Here is a 20,868-nt window from a genome sequence, read left to right on the forward strand (position 1 = left end):
GATTCATGTGTCGTTGTAAGAATTCTAAATCTTATGTTAGTTTAGTTACTGTATTGGTCAAGTTAAGAGTCTTTAATTCGGTGTTCTCTGCACACCTAACGTATTTGTCTGATTTGACAAGAACTCAAGTATTCTCGAAACTGATAAATTTTAGCAAAGTTTCCTAAATTTACTGACCGACACGATATACATTCGCATCGTCTAATTTTCCCATAAGTCAGATACGCAACTGTAGGTATACGTTTGCGTGCGATCGAACCGTGTTCGAAAATCAATTCAACCGTGTAAGTGGTGATATAACATCGGCCGTGCATTAAACTCAGCGATCGATTGAACAGGTGCAAAAAGGAGATTCGCTTTAAAAATTGAATCCCATTAATCCGCGCATTCCTTTCTGCTTCGTCGCTCGAACCTATCTCGCGCATGAAAAATTGCGCATATAAATGATGTTGCTTTCCGGTTTGGGTTGGATCTCATCGTGGACGTGATGCTTCATGCCACTGTGAGAAACCGATGGACAGAGGGTATGGTTCTATTCCTGCATGCACGAAATCTAATTTTTCGCACGTTACAGAAATTACGATAGATATTTCCGATACAAATTGATTATGGGATTAGTAGATATTTTCGTGTAAAATTCTCTGATCAGTTCCAGACACGCGAATGGACGATAAATATCTTTGTAAAAAAAAGAAATGTTCATTAAATTACTGCTACGGCAGAAAATAAGGTCGGCATTAAATACAAATACGTATAATTAAACGCGCATAAATGAATAATAAGTATAGCAATTAATATAAACTACCGCGTAATAGTCCGTGATTTTCTCTAATTTCAAGTCTTGTTCCTAGATCTGGCAATTCTTTTTACACGTCCGACCTTGCATATAATAACGAAATTAAATTTTTCTCGCGTCTTTATTTCTCAATTTAGCCTGCAGCACGCGAACCACGAACAAGCTACCATAGAAGTGGTAAATTAAAATTCATTTTAGCCCGAGGAGAGCGTTGTAATATACCTACTTCCGGCGTAACAGAAGTTTTGTTCATTCAATTTCTGATTATGAGTTGTAAATGTGGCTGTGTACCGCGCGTTTGCACTTTGCCCGAAGCGGAAAACGGAATTTAAAGTATCGTATTCGCACGCGCACGTCTGCAACTTCCATTATAATATCTTTGCATCGCGATCATTATCGTTTTTCATCTTGTCACATCATTTTCGTGAACCGTTATGTTTTCTTTCCATTTCCTATTATTTTGCTATTGGGAAGCCCCTACCATGCCTTGCATTACTTTTTGTTAGCTCTTACTGCTCTTCTCTCTCGTTACCTCTCCCTTTTCCCTCCATCTTCCAATTTAATTTCGCTTCCTTTGCACCAATCTTTTTTCGTTCAGACTTCATCCTTATTCATTGTTCTCTTATCTTAATTTTCAGCGAGAGGTGACCGCACAATAGCAGTCTTGATCTGGGATTTAATCGCTGCTTATTAAATTTCATTGTCTTGCTTCGAGAAGGATTCTTCCGTCTTTTAAACACTTCTGTGAGTAAACTGTTAAACATTCGAATTATATTGTACATCGATGCACGTATGTTCCTGAGGATATAACAAGATTCGAAGAGAGAAGAACCAGTTGTGTAACGCGTTCCCGAGGTTTAAATTGATTTTCACCCTTGAATTCCACGTCAGAAATCACGGACGAAGATCCAATATCCAGACGAAGAAACATCCCCTAATTTTTTATTTCCACCAACTGATCGCCTTTCACTAGAGTGACGATGAAGGGTAGGGGAAAGCTCCGAAGGAAACAAGATGGAGTTAACGTCGCTAGCAGCTGTTGGTACCCGCGGTGTAAATAAATGGAACTACTCTACGAAAAGTGTACGCTCTTTTGTCCGCGAATTGACAAGTTGCATGTTGCACGAATACACTTGGCCACTGGATCGTTTGTTACAAACCATAGACGAATCACGTAAGAATACAAAGTTCCAATTATTACAATTTTTCCTTTCTTCATACGACGCATCGATGCGTAACGCTTTTACAAACTTTAAACGCTAATTTCTAAAGAAATATATTGAAAATATAATGTAAAATATAAATTATCAGGAAACTTACACGTATTCAAAATGATATGGCAGGATTTAAAAAAAAAAGCTATCCTTCACGAGAAGTGTAGCGAAGCGTCGATGTGAAATTTTTATGTATACGTATCCGCAATTTTATATAAAATTCAGACTTTGCAGCTCGTTTATATGCGGTGGATCGCATGCTGCATAAATATGCGTAGAAATACGGGCAGAAAAATGCGCATAAAGAAGGCTGGCGTGCGTGTACACTCGATAGCGAAGGATGGTGAAAAAGGCCTGTACCATCCCTTGCATCGTTGCTTAGGTGCAGATTATACGGTTAGGGGAGAGTATCCTGACTACTAACCATATCGGAAATATCGTTCTGTGGATTTTCAAGCCTGTCTTCTACGCTCCCTCAAATTCACCAACGTGCAGGAATAATAGAAGCTCGAGGAAACGCACGGATGAGGGCGGAAATCGAAAAATCCGGATCAAAGCTTAGCGGCGGTCTTTACTCACACCATCGGGATATAATACCTCGTTATCTTGAATAAATATTCTCTTTCTCGAAGGAATATCGTCAATGAATTTAACCACTGAGAAGCGAAATTTAATTAAACAAGATACCGAGAGCAGTGGAATTAAGATTTCGAGATTGCGCGGGACATGAAATTCTAATCGATACGTAGAGATTTCGTACATTTGTGTTTGGTAGATTAATGTTCGATATTTTAATGGACAATACGAATATTAACCGAGTTTCCCTTTAATCAAGAACTTGTGCAACGTACAGTGACAGAAGATATCTTCTGACAACAATCGATATCTTAATAACTGCTATCCTTTCAACTTCCATCTGTATAAGTAAGAGATAGTTTTATGAAATATCTGTAGAGTACAAGTTATTTATTCAACATTTATGTCGGTATCGAGGATCACAGAAATCCCGTGGGATTCTAACATTGACTTGCAAATAAATTTAGCAAACGAATCGGCAGCCCCATTCTGTCGGTCAGCAACGGAGGACGTAGATCATTATCGTCTATTTCTCACTTGAAAAACTCGAGAATCGATAAGTTGGAGAAAAGGAATATCCGGTCTTTGCCGAGGTGAATTGAAAGGAAGCACGAGGAACGAAGGATCGCATTGAAATCAGAAATGAATGTCCAGGATACATCGTTGGGTTCGTAAAAAAAAGAAAGAAAGAAAAATGAAAAAGAAGAAGGAAACGGAAAATATATATCCCATCCTTTGAGAAACCTTCTTTATTTCAAGTTTTATTTTCATCGCAGCGACGCTTCAACTTGGAAGAAAGGAAGTTCACTGATCGGAAAGAGACGTGTACGAAGAATGCAGAAAGAAACGAGTTAGAATGGCAGGATTGAAGAGAACTACGAACAAATCGAGCCTCTTGAAATTGCCGAAGGATAGCAGCAGATCGAAGAAAAAGGCCAAGATGAATTCATCGAATAAAATAAAAGGGATCGACGAAAAAGTTCTGTATTAATAAGGTTGATCTAAACGTTCTAAATTAAAAAGAAACGTAGTTGTATCGCAGTTTAGACGTCGGGCGCCGTTTCCACATTTCGCAACACTCTCCGCTTCGTTTTTCGAATATTTGTGGTGCACATAGCGGCAGGTGCAAGAATTGTTGGTAAAAATAACAAATGAAATTCTCTGCTTTAGCTGCTAATTAAAGGCTGAATTATAAATGGAGTGATAAACAGGATTGGCCTGCTATCGATCGTTTCCTCAACTCCTCGCTCCCTGGTCGGCTCATAATTTCCAGCGAATTATTCAAATTCTATCGGTGCACCACTCGATTCAGCGTTAATAAAACAACGTCGAAAATCGTATCACGCGTCGTGAAACAAAAAATAAAAAAGAAAAGAATAAAAAAGACAGATAGGAAAAGAAAAAAGAATGTACTTTCATCGGTGGAGTGACGTAACACAGCCAGCGATTTTTTTTCCCAAGCACGACGAGCCTCGCCGTCACTCAGCTGTCTCGTTTCACAGTGAAGTTCAGCAAATTGCAATCTCTCCCTTTTTTCCTAGATTCCCTTATTTGTCCTCCCTTTGCTCGCCCACCTCTCTCTCTCTCCCTCTTTCTTTGAGCTACCCTCCTGGAATCTCCTGCTTTTCAACGATCAACCCCTCTCTTCTCTGTCAGATACACGTGTCGACTGCGTGTCCTTTTCAGAACGTCTTGACGCGTACACGACACGCGCGGTTACTTGCGTTCGCACGTGGGCACAGGTAAGAATAGAGAAGTGCAATGCGATACGGATGAAATACCAATGAACGCCACTCAAGTGGAGGTTCACGCGTCTTTTCAAAGTTCGATCATTCGTCCCACGATACTGACCCAGTTTTACAACTTCGTCCATTTCGGTTGCTCTCTTTTGTTTCTACGATCTTTTCGATTTAAGCGTTTTAGCGAGAACATCGAAATCTAATGTTACTCTTATGCGATGACAAATCTAATTAAATGTTAATTAGTTGGACGTTGTTGGGAAGCATGGAGGGGTTTACCTTACGTGGACGAAAGCAAAATGCAACGACTTTTAATTCATAATGAATTCATTAAAAATATGGTTAAGATGTAACGTTAATTACGGAAACGTGTAGGTAATTTTATAATTGTAAGGGAGGTTTGTAAATACTAAACGTAAGAAAAATGTATAAGCATAGAGCAGTAAGGAATAAAAGCGAGTAAAAATTCGTAAAAGGAAAGTACACGTAACGTTGCGAAACAGTCACCTTATTTCGCCTATTGAATCTACAAGTGGTTGGTTGACTATTTGAGTACGGAACACGACAGTGGTGAATTCAAGAAGAGCAAAGGATATCGGACACAGATTTCCACGTGGAATGCCAGATTAAAGGTAAGAAGGAGTATTTGTTTAAACAACCACAGAGTTTTTTTAGCTGTCACAAAATTATCGATGTTCTATGTGTGAAATAATACGCACTAGAAGATGAGAACGCGAAAGCACTTGTTATTTGAAAATCTACAAACTTGCAAGAGCAAATAAAGAGAAATACGTGGTAGGAAAATCGAGGCGTAGACTGACTCTGTACAAGATAGAATAGACGTAAAAAAGGAGAAAGAAAGAAGAAAAAGAACAGCAGAATATTTGTAGTTCAGAAGATAGCGATCGAGAATAGAACGTGAAAGAAGAAAATCACAACAACGACCGTGACAACCAAGAGAAATAAACCTTGGCGCCAGTTTCTATCTTTTCTCGTTCAACGGTGCAGCGACAGCACCCTTTTTTCCAGGAAAATAAAATCGTGGAACATGGTCAGGAATGCAAACACATTTTTCACTCGAAACATCCCACGCATTGGGAACGCGCGAACCAAATGGCAATTGTTCGTCGAATAGGTATATATTCCACGTGCGACGCAACTCGAGAAGCAACAGAGAAAAAATCGTAAAAAAAAAAAAAATAAATAAACAAATAAACGAAATTGCGTATGTGACTATTCACAAAAAACGCGCTATATTTTGTCACTCTTGTAAAAACTAGCGAGATGAAAGAAAGTCATACACAGGATGAATATCGGTAGCACTCGCTAATCTAAATTTCTCTTTGACAGAGCGCACGTCGGAGGAAATAAAAGAAAAGACTCGTGCGGACAAAAGCATTCGCAGGGTTAACGCGTTCATCGGTGAGATAAGACGTAAACAAAGGACAAAGAGGGAAGCGTAATCGAAATAAATGGGAAGCATCGGTGAAAGAGGGCTGGACAAAATAAAAGATGCAGCGGAATAAGTCCTACCTTGGAGGTCGGTTCGATGACAAGCACAGCTTTCCTCGTGACTTCGTTCGCGGATAAATCTTACGCAGAACATGTCACCCTCTCGCGCGACCATAAACGACCGTGGGCGACGAACGACTGCGAGGAATTCGATAATGGAAATGCAGCACGACGGCGTCGTTGGCTCCTGGTATAACCAGTAAAACCGTAGACGCTCGAGAGCTACCAGAGGAGCACTGGCAGAAAAAAGCAAGAAAGAGAGAGAGCGAAAGGCCGTGCAAACGACAACATGGAAGAAGCAAGAGAAAGAACGCTACAGGAAAATACAGAGAGAGGGTTCAAAGAGTTCTGGCCCTCGCCCTGCAGTATTTTCTCTATGTGTCTACCTTTTCATCCGTTTCGTCGTAGCCATCCTGGACGACCTGTGTACGTGCTCCGTATATACGTACGCGTTCACGTCGCAGCTTGTGAACCAAGCTTTCCTATTGGCAAACGCCGTGGTTATGAAAATTTAGTAGCACGAAAAAATGTTGCAAATATTCTGTGGCAGGAATGATTTCTTGGCGGATGAAAGAAAGCCACGAGATTGAAGCTTTTTGATGTTCGCCTTTGTAGTTTTATCAGTGGCTGAAGTTTAATATAACTTAACACGGTACGAAATTCTTATTACGCGAAATTATACGAAACTAATTTTCAATAGAAAATAGAATTTTTTCTCGTTCCACTGATAAATGGATTATTAAACGGTACGAGATCTCTCGTGTAGTTTAACAAATTATCAATATAAGTTCAATTTGAGATGGCATCGCTAGTAACATTACCGGAGTTTAGGGAACACGTGTTCAGTGTCGCGAGAACTATATGGCTACACCGTCGACCGTAAACACAAAATTGAAACGATTTCATTCACGCTCGTAAAATCAAGTTTGTTACCCGGTGAAAGAGGACGCATATCCCAAACTATGACGATATTCGGTTTCGCTGAAAAGGAACTGATTTTTATCACTGACGTATTCGATGTTAAATTTCAGACGGCTGCGAGATTCGTGTCGTATTGTACAAAAATTCATACGTATTTGCTAGACACCTAGATGTTTGTAGGTGTTGGTTTGATCGAACACTCGCACGCATGCTTTGCATTCAGTGCGTTTCATCAGGAAATCGTCAGGAAAAACAGCGGAAAATTGTTGAACTAAAAAGCGAATCAAAATGTCATTCCTATGTACGTCGAAATTTTTGACTATCGATTCGAATACATCAACTCCGAGCCAATTGTCCTGTTCATGGAAAATGTGGAATTTTTTAAAACGAAAAGCTGGAAACCTCTTTCTATGCTGTCAAATAAAACGCAACTCGCCAGCAATAGAAGAAAAGCTGTCCCATTCATACTTTACAAAGGGTGAAATTAAAAAATAAAACCGTCTATTGGAGGGCGAGAACATTCTTTTGTAACCATTCCGTGAATACAAAAACACAGCCGTACAAGCAGCGCATTCATCATCGTGGAACATCGTTCGTATTAGAAGAGAGGCCACCATTCGATAACTGATGGTTTAGGCGAACGAGCGTTACCACAAATTCAACGTAACAGTTAACTCAAACACGAGTGAAACATGATATCAATTTATATTATAATCCAATTCAATTCATCCGTTTTATACCTCTACTTTTTCTGCTCGTGTTTCATTTCAATAATAAACTGAACCGTACAATGAAAAATACACGGGACTAATACGAGAGAAACGTTTACGCTTCTTGCAGATTATTAACGACGTGCTGACAATGGATACGAGCTCATACTACGATTCACGAATTTATATCGCAATTTAATCATCTTAGTCTGATCTAATTCAATTCCTTCGTCTCATACCTTTACTTTCTCTATTCGTATTTTATTTCAATAGTAAACTAAACTGTACAGTGCGAAATGCACGAGAGTAATGCAAGACAAACGTTTATGCTTCACGACGAATTATTAACGATGTGCCGACAACGAATACAAATGTATAGAGAAGTAACACATTGTGCACGTCTCACCTTTTGTCTCTCGAATCCGAACAAAGAGCTAAAAGAAAATGTTTGTGCCTTGTGCTTGCTTCCCTATCATCCCGGTACCCTGTACGCCGCAAAGTAAGGAACTCGCGTTTAGTTAATTCGCGTGTCAACGCAACCCGCCCCGACGTCAAACTGATTTTTATTTCCGACGTTTCATTTGCCCTCGAACCCTCTGCGACAGTCCTGATTCGTGGCGCATCTTTTCGAGGATGCGATAAATGCACGCGGGATTGCGCACTGGTTCGAGGGGTGAACCGGCGAGAATCGCGACGGTGTTACACAAATGCACACAGACCGCGGTCGTTCGCGTGCAAGCGTAAAATCTATACACAAACGTATCGGTAGGTACGCGGCTGAATATGAGCCACGTATTAAAGGAAACGGGCGTGTGGAAAGATGCGTGTTGCTATGCGCTGAAAAATCTATACAACGTCAACGTTATTCGCCAAGGGTTGGCTTCGAGGTTTCACCGATACTTTTCTTCTGTCGCGAATAGCTGATTCACGTAGATTTGTTCAACCGTCGATATAAAAATTTATTGTGCCTTTAAACCATTCGAGCCAGGTTTGTTTAACAATGCACGCAGCGTTATAATAATACAGACTATAGTATACTTAAGGTTTAATAAATTTGTTATTTAAAAATATAAATTCATCGTAATCTTCAAATTTAGAGTTATGCACTTGGTAGGTTTCAATGGCGTCAGGAAAATTTAGTTGTGCAGCAATTTTCTTGAAATTTGCCTTAAAACGTATGTGTTGTCTCGTTAGTCTCGTAAAAGTTGAACGAAATAAGTTGTATTATTTTAGAAGAAGATTTTGTATAATTTTAATATAAAAATTATTACTACTTCGTATTAATTCCACTTTATCTTTTCTTTTTTATTATCAACCACTGCGAGTCTTTCTTTACGTCAGATTTAATATAATAACTGAATGCTGCACTGCACAATTATAGGATTCGCGAAGTGAAACTGGCGCACGCGCGTATTGTCGATCAAGGTAGCACTCGTTATAACGCGCACGCAGCTTTCCTCGTATAATGTATAGGATTTTTTTACGAATGAGAGCACGTATTTCCAGGAGAAAAGCGGGTGCGCTGTCAATACAGTTTGTGTCTTTAGAAAGTCGCTCGTATTCCCTCTTGGTGACACTCCAGCTTCGGCCACGCACCTGAGCACCAACTTCGTGCGATACGTGTTCGTACAGGGATGGGATGGATGGGAAAGGTTAAGGGCCGCGAAAGCAGGGGGCTCGAAATTGTCGAGGGTAAAAGTCGCGGCGAATCTACACCATAGAAGACACTGAGATCTTCCGAGCTTTTCGTCGAAACAAAGAGAGTAGACGTGCCGACGAGGCGCGAACTCGTTTCATACACTTTCGTATCCTTGCTTTTTGCTTCTTTGACGCGGCAGCGAGCACCAATCCGCCTGAGTGTTGGCCAAATATTACTTATATGATTATTTTGAATAATTTCTCAAGAATCAGAAGTGATTGGTTAATTTTACTTACATAAATATCATTCTATTTGAAACATGTTCGTTTTTGCTTTCTATTATACGTAACAATTAACAAGTAGACTTGAACCTTTCGAACGATATTTCTTTTTGGCACGACCAGATTACAAATTCGTAAGCAACGATCGAATTTGACGATCCAACGAAACTTTAAAAATCGCATATCGATTCAGCGAAGCGATTTTATTTTTTTCAATTGATATTCGACGATACGGGTTCATCGAACATACCTTGTCAAGATTTCGCTTCGATAAAAAATGAAAGAGTCTGTTTGCATAACAAACGACCCGCAGGAGGCCAACGTGCCGATTATTGCAGGGGCTGTTAGCAAAGGGAGCGAAACCCGCGTCAGCAAAATTCGTACACGCGTCGCCACCCAGAAATTTTCGCGCTTATTCAGATAAAAATAGTGAATGTCAAAATAAAAAAAATTCTTGCCATATATTTACTAAATTATTATTTTCTCAATTATCATTTTTATATTACGTCATTTATACATATCCTTCTAACAAAATTATGTATTACAGCGTGGGTGGAGTAGTCGGAATATTTACACACTGCGTTATAATTCGACGTTTCTTCGGTCAAATTCGAAGTACCGGTTCGCAACGGTAAACGCGAAGAGGTTTTATTAAACGAACTGCGCTTAATTCAATATTTGCCGTATCATTGATAATAATTTCGATAATAATAATCTTCGAATTATTATATTTCTCTCAATCATCTTCTTATTTTGATAAATAAAAACGATTTGTAATGTTCGAAGAAGATATTTAACGTCAGATTGAGATAAGAAATCACGCATACCGATAAAACGTTTCCTATATTTTGTGCAAATAGTAAAGATATTTTTTATTCTTAGGAAAATATAATTGCGTGGAAAATGACCGACAGAACGTAGCAGAATTTGTTTAAGATTAAGTGACTGGACATAAAATATACCGACAAAAGCTGTACGTTGTTCCAACAGAAGATGGAAAAAGGTTGCTAACAAATTTTTAGCATAGCACATTCTCGGGATACGTTCGGGGAAATAAAGACTTGCCCGGAACAGCGGTGCTAGCGCTATTCAACCTACAACACATACCACTTCATTTTTCATCCGCCTCGTCCGTCTATCTTCTCTCTAATAGAGATCCTGGTATAATACATTATGGTTGGTTTCATCTCGTATTGTGCTTCTACTGTCTATTCACTGCATACGTGCTTGAATCCACGTTCTATACGTTCGACGTTTGCGATAATACGAACATGGAATTACGCGATTTACGAGCAACCGCGTACAGATAACGAGGTAGAAGTAAATTGAAGGCGCCAAGTGCTGCGAGGTTAACAATGCGGTTAATTATGATAGTGATGTATTTCATTATCGAATGGTTAACGATGTGTGGTCAGTGCGTAAACTAAATTTCCTCGAGGATCAATGGGAACTATCTAACCAGTAATTTAATAACAAACTAACATTTAACTATGTAACTGTAATTCTGTAAGAGTAATTACTGTACAATGAGGGTGTAATTAAAAATACTGTCACAAAGGAAATACTGATTGTTTTGTTCAAATATTTAATAATTACATATAACTTCTATTCGATACGGAAAACATTGATTATTTTGTTATTCAAACTATCGAACAACTACGCATATTTTCTAATCAATAGCGTGAGCGAAGAATGAAATTAGCGTCGGAGCCAAACTTTGTTATAAATACAATGTGTATTCGCTAAGTATCACGAGCATGACTCGATATCGCAAGGAAAGTGATCAAAAGACTATCCAAGTTTCGTTACTTTTACGTAAAATCTGAGTAATTAAGGGTGTCTACGCGTATACTCTTTCTGTTTCCTATCTTCTGTCTCCTGCTCTGTTCTATTTCTCCTAGCTTCTTTGTCTTTTATCAAAGAAGTCAAACGCGGTTACCTTTATGCTCTGTACGCTATTTAACGAGCTCTGATAAAAATGAGATATATATGCAATTACGAGCTTATCCGATGAGAGACTAAAATAAATTATACATTCCCTTAGAAGTAAACGAATTCAATGGTAACCTAGATTACTATAAATATGCTGACGAGGAGCGTATGTTGCGTGCATAATCTAATGAAAGCAACAATAGAAATAATAGAAATGCACAGTCGATATCGAGTGCACCGCTATGCTTTTGTTTGCATAGACGACATTAACGGTGCTCCTCCATATTGATAAGAAATCATGAGACGAATTGCTGCATGGTGCAAAAAGATCCATGCAGTGGCCAGTAAACGATTACAGTTGTTTAGGTGGACTTATTGTTAACGATAAAAGTGTACCCTTAGCGCGCAAGAAGCAACGATTAACCTCGTAATATTCTATGAAAAATCGCGATAATCTACTGTAAGGCTGCATACGTGCAAAAATGACCAAGTGAAAGGATAGCTTGAAGGAAGTAATGCATCTATATGCGCGTACAGCGCGTGATTAAATAAGCGTCACGGTTGTAGGAAGAACCGTATAAACCCTGGCAACGAAGGTAGTAAGTACCCGGATAGTTAGCATGATAGTTAGGATAGTATCTCCCATGACACTCTAGGTAGTCTAGCAAGTTGTATAGGTACAAGTTCATATATGTATATATATACACAGACCGGTCCACCTAACTTTATCGCCGGGAATATCTCGCCTGTAATATTAAAAATGTAATATAATATGTAATATAATGTAATATACTTAATGCAGCGTAATATTAAAAATATTACAAAATCTTCAAGCTACAAGCTTTTATAGAGAACGTCGAGCTGCATCCACCAACGTATTAAAAAATATGTGATTTCATTTCAACATGTACCTGAAACATTTTTTAATATTATCAAAGACAAACGAGATATTCCAGGTGATAAAGTTAGGTAGACTACCTCGTATATTTATACGATGGCTACGCAAAATATTCCTACCATCGTTGTATTTATTACAGCGTTTATAAGTTAGTTAATTAGGTCCAAGTAGAATTAAATTTCGTATCATTTAGCAGTATCTTCGTATGGCTACAAATATTTGATACTACGAACACGAAGTGTACAGAACGTGATAAAAAAAACGCTTCATTGGAAAATAAGGAAGCATGTCAATTTTTTTACAGACACTGCACGCGAGATAAAAATTGTATATTTAGCAGAGACGTTTCAGCAATTGCTGACATTAAGTATGTATTTAAGTGATGTATTTTTAGCTTTTTACTTTGATTATGTTTTCCGGTTTTCCGTTACCAACAGATGGAGATAGAGGAATACGAACTGTTCCTGGTTTTACAGAATGACTCAAAACGAATAAATAACGAGCGCTAAACTGTGAAAAAGCTTGTACTTATAATTAGCACAGTTTCTTCGGGTCTGCGATCTTTCTCCTTTCTCTCTTCGCTTAGGAAGCGAATGATTCTTGCCCTTCTTGTTTCTAACGAGTAAGTTGTTTTGTGCTTCCCGGGACACCGTACGGTACGTACGCACGCAATGATAACACAGAGCAAGATTTTGCAAATGTAATTTAAAGATCTGTACTACTCGGTACGAGATCGTCTCGAAATTTCCCATCAATTTTAACGAAGATCAGCTGCTACTAAATAGTTTTTCATTAAGAAAGAACGAATCGCAGAGACATTAAATTTAAAGCAGAGTAGATTATAAAGTTAAATATAAACAGACTATAAAGTTACATCTAACAAGTGAAAGACGCTTTCATGTGCGTGGGTGCAACTAGCGTGACACGAACGTCAAGGACAACTGCAGATTTTTATCACGACCAACCCTTTCACGAGTTACGAGACTCTCTTGCACGTCGTAACAAAAGAATATTTGACGTAGCGAGTTAGAAGGATAATTAAATCTTCTCGGTTCATCACCACATTTAACAATCACAAAGGATTCTGTTGAAAAAAAGAACCTGGCCATGAACCTGGCATCGTTTCATCCCCTCGGCCAGAGCGGCGTTATCGAGGGGCAATTTTCAAAAACCTGTGCGCTGAGCCGGTGCACTACACGAGTAGGTATAGTATTTTTAACTCGGTCGAACGCGAGCAAGGGAGATGAAACAGAGAAAGAAAGATTTAAGGGTCTTAGAGCATCTAGTCAGTGGTTCTCTACGTAAACGACGTTTACTAGCGCAAAGTGAGCCATATGACAAATATTTCCCTCTCTCCAAGTGCACTCGCGTATTGCCTCTAACGGGGTACGCAATTTAGCGTGCAGCGCCAAGAGCGGCAAGGCAATAAAAAATGAAACTGAGAAAGAAGGAAAGAGCAAACAGACCTCTACGCGAACAAGCAATCTTCTGACTGCAGTATACGTCGTTAGAGTGATTTACTAGAATGAAAAAATCGTCTGGTGGGTAGAAACGAGGGTGAAATAATTATCCAGTAAAATTGTACTATTAAATCGCGATTCAAAAGGGGAATGTTTTCAGTTAATATTTTTATCAAATATCTCTCAAGATCAGTGGGAATGAAACAGAATTTCGTTCCATAAACCATCCCGTGTCAAACCATCTTGACAAATTTCACGGCAAGTGGATCGAGATCCCTTTAAATGTTGTGAGAGCCACTGATTTCTCGGGTGCTTCGGGGTTAAAGACCGGGTGCAGGTCTTACGTGTGCTTCGCGACTTCAATTTTCTCTCGTTGTCTTTCTCGGTGCCTCTCTCCCGTTTCCTTTCTCTTCCTTCGTTTACCGTCCCTCATCGTATCCTTCTTCGTTTTGAACCCTCTCTATATCCCTTCGTCTCTATGTTCCTCTCTGTCTAACAAAAGACGATACGAAAGAGACAGCCGATATCGACACTGACGAACACGAGACCGTTTTTCTTTTTTCACTTCGTTCTCTGTCGCGGTCCAAGATGTCTCTTTGGGAGATTCCTACAGGATTACAAGGCTTATGCTAAGCTCGTACCCAACGAGGGATTCGTTTGCCGGCAAAAACGATTTACTCTATGTAATTCCACTGTAATTGAAACAAATATCTACGAGCATGCATGCTCTTCTTCAGTCTGTTTGATTTTCGCACGTTTATTTTCATCTAGTTTTATTCATTCGAACGTGGCACTACAATATTACGCATATTATCCATTATATTCATCGTGCTTCTTCTCTTGATTCTTCTTATCAAAAAGTTCGTATAAAAAATTAAATCAAAGGATAAAACGATGAGAACCTCGAAACCTATTCGATCTGATCCATTTATAGCGGATAGGCACTTCCTGTTCGCGTTAAGCAACGCTGTTTAATGATAGTACTACAATTATTCGAGTGTTCCAGCTGTTGACAAATGCAGATGCTTTCGCTTTTTTTTTCTTTTCCGCCTGAGCATCCTTATCGAATTCCTAAGGAATTAGCTGTCGCAAGATGAGATCACATCATGCCGGAAAAACGTGCAATGCCCTTGACTCTTTTTTTCGTTCGATGTACATATTTTACGTGGGAATAAGATAAATTAGATGACTTTAAGCTGATTTAATTTACTTCGTTTCGGCGAGAAAACATTTGCTCTTCTTACTTCAATGCAGATTCTGTTTATAGTAGATTTCTTAGGGGATTCAAAGTAAGCTTGATCAATAAGCTTGCCTGTGCGATAGCATTTCATTTCTGGACCTCTGGTAATCCTTCGTAATACCTTCGCTAATTGAAGTAAATACCACACTGCGCACGAATTTGATACATATGTACATGTGCTTCCAAGCAAGTAATCTTATGTACCCATAAGCGTATACACATGTGGGTGAATATACGTACATAAGCTCATTTATGATGTAAGTTTCCGCCAATAAAGCATTATATCAGCAGGTTCATGAAGCGTACGTCAAGTTTGAAGTAGCAGAATTATTTACGTAAATATGCTGATCTCGGAATTAAAAATGTTCATGGGTTTTAACGTTGATAATGAAAATTCACTATTTAATTAAAAGCCATCGATTTCAATAATTTTCATATCTTTATAATAGAACTCTGTAACACCAGCAAAGCAACGAACGATTAACGAGAAAGTTACGACACGGTATTTTAATATCTTTTATGTTGCTTATTCCTAAGGGATGCTAAATTATTTTAGCCAAAACAACAAAAATCGAGAGTACTTTTTTCGTACGAAAAGGGAGTAGCAGCTGCAACTTTGTACCCTCGGCTCGGAAAGATAGACGAGAGTTACAAAAGATGTTGGTGGGGTTCCAGCAGTCGGATACAGAACAGCCATAAAATTTATCGAGCTTTCGGGGTGGCGGGAGTTAAGCTGTCACTGCACGCGACTGCGCCGCCGAACGTCCGCTTTATGAAAACGATGATTTCTGGGGAAAGATTTCCCGAAGGGGCCGTGCAGGATAATTCGGTTCTAATTCAAGCGGACTGTTCGCGCCACTGAATCGATTTGCAATCACATTCAAATATCAAATAAAAGTATTCATTCGCCTACAAATTCCTCCATATTCGTTCAATCGATATTTTTTTTTTTTTTTTAAGAAGGGTCTATTAAAGATTACAATAATTACGTATTGGACAAAAAATTGTGAAACGTAAAACATTTCTATTGATATATAAGTACTACTTTTTGAATATTCCAATGTCTATCTTGTTATTTGAATACTCTTTTCAGCAGAAACGTATTCCGTTTTTGTATACATGGAATAGTAGTGAGAGCAATACAAGAATATGCAATCTGACCGTCAATTCGAGCAGCTTCAAACCGATGGAAGTGTGTTGTTGAAAGTTATCGAAATGTTTTTATTAACTCTCTCCGGTTGCCAGCTGAATAGCACTTGACAAAGCGTATCTACCATTTTCTTCGTTGGAGAACTTCTCTTGGCAACCGATTTTTACTGTTCCGCCCGTTGAATGAACTAACAGAGTTTCAAGGGCCATAAGTTTTTATTATACATCTACTCTACACATACTTATTTAGGTTTAATTCATGCGTCGCGTAAAATATTCCTGACCATGTAATTTCTCGGTATACTCACGATCAGATAGAAACACCACAATTAACATTTCCATCAACGAGGAAGATGGAATTAACAATTCCTGTTTCGTGATTGATAGAAATGAAACGAAACGAGACAAATTAAAGCTAGATATACCGCAATTAAGCAACCTAACCGTAATCTAAGGCAAACAACGATAACGGTGAAAACAGCACGATACATCGTCGAAAGAAAACACAAACCCTAAATCTAAAATCTCTCTAGGAAATCTACTCTTCCTGTACGTAAGCGGATACATCTCCTACATTCCAGAAATTGTCTTATCAAGGGAGAACGCTCTAGAACCCATCTAAAACAGCATAAATCAAAACCATGACCTAGACGTGTAGAGCCTGTCGCCTAGACCGTCTACTCTACCGCTTGCTGGATGAACGATGGAAAGGAAAGAATAAAAGCGACGAAGGGCTCCTAAAATAATATCGTAAACCACGAACGACGGCACGTCTTGTCTACGCACGTACGCACGCTTATGCGTGCTCGTACATATATTATGAACACGTTATAGGACGTGGAAGTCTATTTCGAACCGAAAGACATTCTGTATCCAGCCGCTCGCAACACGCTGGCTTTGATACAGCCACGATATATATGAGAGAACTGCATCCCCTTCAAACTTACCAGCGATCCTCAACCGTGTAAACAACTGGGGTAAGCAAACTTATATACCCACGAAGAAAGCAATTCGCGTTTAGAAAACGTTTTGTATTCGAAATTTGTTTTCCATTGTGCGACGGACGTGATTCGATTTCTGTCGAAGAGGTAAATTTCTTTGTATCAATTTGCATTGTACATTAAGCGGAATATGTTTTATTCATAAACGCATTTGTCGACTACAGAGCATTGTGTAACGAGATAAGATGTTATGCAAACTAAACGCAGAACAAGTTAATAATTGACAGGTTTAATTCAGGTGTCAGGACCATTGTAGTCGACTGTAGTCATTTTCATAAGTTTGTGCCTCGCTCGAGAAGCAAATTAATTCTACCTCATGGAAGAAATTTATTTCTCGTTTGGCCATTACGATGAATATATTTACGCTCGTACGAATAACATATTCTTCTACGTATCGTATCAAGCGAAATTATTACCCGTGCATCATTAAAACGTCTTTCTCTCCCTTCCTTTGTATAATTTAAATATTTAATCGTTGAAAATATTTTGCTATCATTGTTGGATTTAAAAGAATTAGAATCTATTCAAATTCGGTCCTTTCTAATCTTAAGACCACGAAGATTTCTATCTAACGAATCGAGTCTCTCGTTTCGCAGAGTAATATTTCGCATATTATAGAAGACCTGCACCAGTCGTGTCTTTTTTCGCGCTAAACAGGGTGACTATACCCGTAGGTTGAGGACCACTGTAAATCGGCGTGCACATCTGCCCGTGGCCGCCCTGGAAACGTGGGAGTTGAGAGTAAAGTATAAACTATGGGGTGCCACCCCATCTCGTAGCGGGCTACCTACCTCCTCCCGGCCACCATAGATGTAGGTAATATCATCGTCTATACAAGTTACCCGCCATAATACGTACGTGTGCAAGCGCGTACACACGCGTACTCGCTATCAGTCGTACTTGTCGACTGAACCTAACGGAGTTCCGCGATGTGTATGTATACGTGTTAGTACGATGAGAACACGCTATTCGAGCCACGAGCGTACGAAATAGGGTGACCGAGGTATATACACGCATACACATGCTACAACAAATACTAACACAGTTAGAAACTGGTGCAGATACGGCGCACTTTTGTTCAACACGGTTAGCTACACTTGCACGAAATAGAACGACTGATATGCGTGCATGTAACCACGATAGAGGGGGCAATACCGTATGTGTATATACAACAGAGGGAAATGTGTATGAGTGTATGGGGGTGAAAAGGAAAGAGAGAGAGAGAGAGAGAGAGAGAGAGAGAGAAGTCGACGTTCGTACAAGAGAGCTCATATATTTAAAAGGGACACAGGGTCGCGTACCCCATGGAAGCCAGTTTCCATGGTGGTCCAGATCTCTCGTGGCAGCCAGAAATGCGCAAAGGGTTGCTAAAAGCCATTCACAGGACTAATGGCTAATGGGGTGTCCTTAACACGGTACCGAATCTACTGCGCCGCTTGCCACCCTCCACGAACCTTTGTGTCTTTAAGAATAAATTCCACGTGTTACCTCGAGATCTTAAGAAATTCGTTCATTTGAAGCGCGTTTAATAAACGGTATAGGTAGAAATTATGGGACTCGGTGAAATTTTAATTTTAATTAAAAAATCGAACGATAGAACTACCGATTTGTAATACATTGGATCGAGTAATAGATTCGCTCGCTTATCGGTAATGTATGCATTTCGAAGAATGTCGTAAAAAGTATTTTAAAGAATGAATAGATACAGGAATTTGAGATTTGCGATAAAGGACATATATTTTTAAAGAAAGAAGACGAGTAAATTACTTCTCGATTAGGTAGACTATATGTAGAAATAATACGATTTGACTTTGCTTTTTGAGAAAGTTTCAGGGAACTTATATTAATCAACTTTAATTAGATAGATGATTGTGATGGAGCTAATGTAATGAAAATGATTATACTTTCTATATTAAAAAAACATCTCTTGTATTTTCACTGAATCTATAAAGAATTTTCTTTTATAACGTTAAAATAAAATATCTTTCTCGTAAACAAATATACCGAAATCGCGTTGGTGAAAAATTCGACGCGAACAAATACGTGGAAAGCTAGACACATCAATCGCGAGAGAAGCAACAAAGGAGAAACGTGAAGTATCGCGAGGGGAAAACTGACAGTCGCGTCGAGAAAATGAAAGGGAATGCCAGAAACAGATAAACTGCAGGCACTAAAAGATCATGGCAGGATGTTACTTTGCGATAACTGTTCAGGATATTCGGTCGCTAATGACTTTCCATAAAAAGCAATTCGCGCCATAAGTAGAGGGGGACTTGGAAAAAACAATGTCGTTTCTTTTGCATAATCTAATCTTGACTTTTCACTTTTTCTTTCTCCCCTGCTTGTTACTTCGAATACTCTTGATAACGTTCGCATTATCTTATATTCTTTTATGTAGGATAATACCTTTACTTTTATTGGAATACTATAAAATTTCCCTTCTTATTGGCGTTAGAAAATATTTCAAATAAAGCGAAGAGGATACAGACCAGACAGTTGTTTTCTGCTAATCCTTCGCATTGAAAGGACACTACTCTATCCTCAGAAGCAACTTCTAATATATTGTAGCTTTATTGCGAATACTATATTTTTTTTATGCATATAATTCTTCTCAATACATCGATAGATGTCAAATTTCTCCTTAGTTTAATCCTCTATTTTATTTCTCTATCTTATTTGTTAAATATTTATCTCGCACGGGAAGCACGGCGATTCGAAGACTGAAAAATATGAATAACATTCGTGCAAAGTGTCAAATTCTTTTTTAATTCCCCTATTAGTTCGTCGTCCGTATTTTAAATGATATTTTATTATTATATCACGAAGCTGTAACGTATGCGACTACTATAAATCCCAAGGTGGCCATAAATATCGCTTAAGTTGTCTTAAGTGCACCCGAAACTTCGTAATTTAATATATTAGTTACGTCAACATATTACCATCTAACGTAGTACAAATCAAAGTTTGTCGAGCAAAGTATATATCGACGTTAAACTAACCAATTCAAGTTAATTAACTAAAAAACTCTCTACTAGCAAAATGTTACCTATCCTCGTAATTAATTAAAGTAATCGTAAAGCTCAATAATCTTGATGCACGGACATCTTTGGGAAATTAAACGCGTCGAGGCTGTTGCACGTACAGCCAATCGATACTTTGCAAAGTTTCCGCTTGAAACAAGGGAACTTACCGAGTTGTGATTGATGCGTCGGCGTTGGAGCGGGCCTAACCTTGTCTGGAGGACATCTCCTGGTGGCGGCTACGGTGGCAGGTAAGGGTATACTCGTCGTTCCAGCGCCGGGTCCGCCACCTGCACCACCCACTGCCGACTGCTTATTGTACGGAGACGGCAATCTGGAACAAAGAGATCAATTTAGAAAGCATCGTCCCAATGGGGTCGTTACTGTTATTCAGACTGAAATCGTTTCTGGTCCCAAACGATGGTCGTACCTGTTACTTTGTAAGTAGCTAGTTTCCTAAACATTCCTTCTTTCATCATATACCTAACTCCGTTCTTGTATTTGATTTGCATCGAAATGAAAAACGCACCATGTCGCGAAATTGCTTACGCTTGCGCGTCGGTACGATTATTATTGATGTATCTCCGAAAGAAATTTAAAAGATTAAGGAGCATTTAACTCGGAAGATTCTCGCGATAAAGTTACATCAGAAATTACAAAACCTTCAAATTTTTCAACGTCAAATGGGTGGAGATTCAGTTATTCAACGTAAGTGTTTAATATCAGACCAGATTCGTTCTCGTGGTTCTCATAATTATAAAAATTAGTACTTAAAGCATT

At 38.9% G+C, this 20,868-nt stretch overlaps 1 protein-coding gene across 7 annotated transcripts in view; it reads right to left on the reverse strand.

Moving 5' to 3' along the window:
* Positions 1 to 20,868, reverse strand: part of LOC100749443 (protein sickie) — a 196,624-nt gene that overhangs the window by 81,612 nt on the left and 94,144 nt on the right. For all 7 annotated transcript variants that reach the window (XM_024367606.2, XM_024367604.2, XM_024367603.2 and 4 more), the window contains one exon: positions 20,259 to 20,422. In XM_024367606.2, the coding sequence (XP_024223374.1) occupies positions 20,259 to 20,422 (164 nt within the window). The remainder of the gene's footprint in view (positions 1 to 20,258; positions 20,423 to 20,868) is intronic.

Source organism: Bombus impatiens, unplaced genomic scaffold (genome assembly GCF_000188095.3).
Source record: "Bombus impatiens unplaced genomic scaffold, BIMP_2.2 scf_0321, whole genome shotgun sequence".
NCBI lineage: Eukaryota > Metazoa > Arthropoda > Insecta > Hymenoptera > Apidae > Bombus > Bombus impatiens.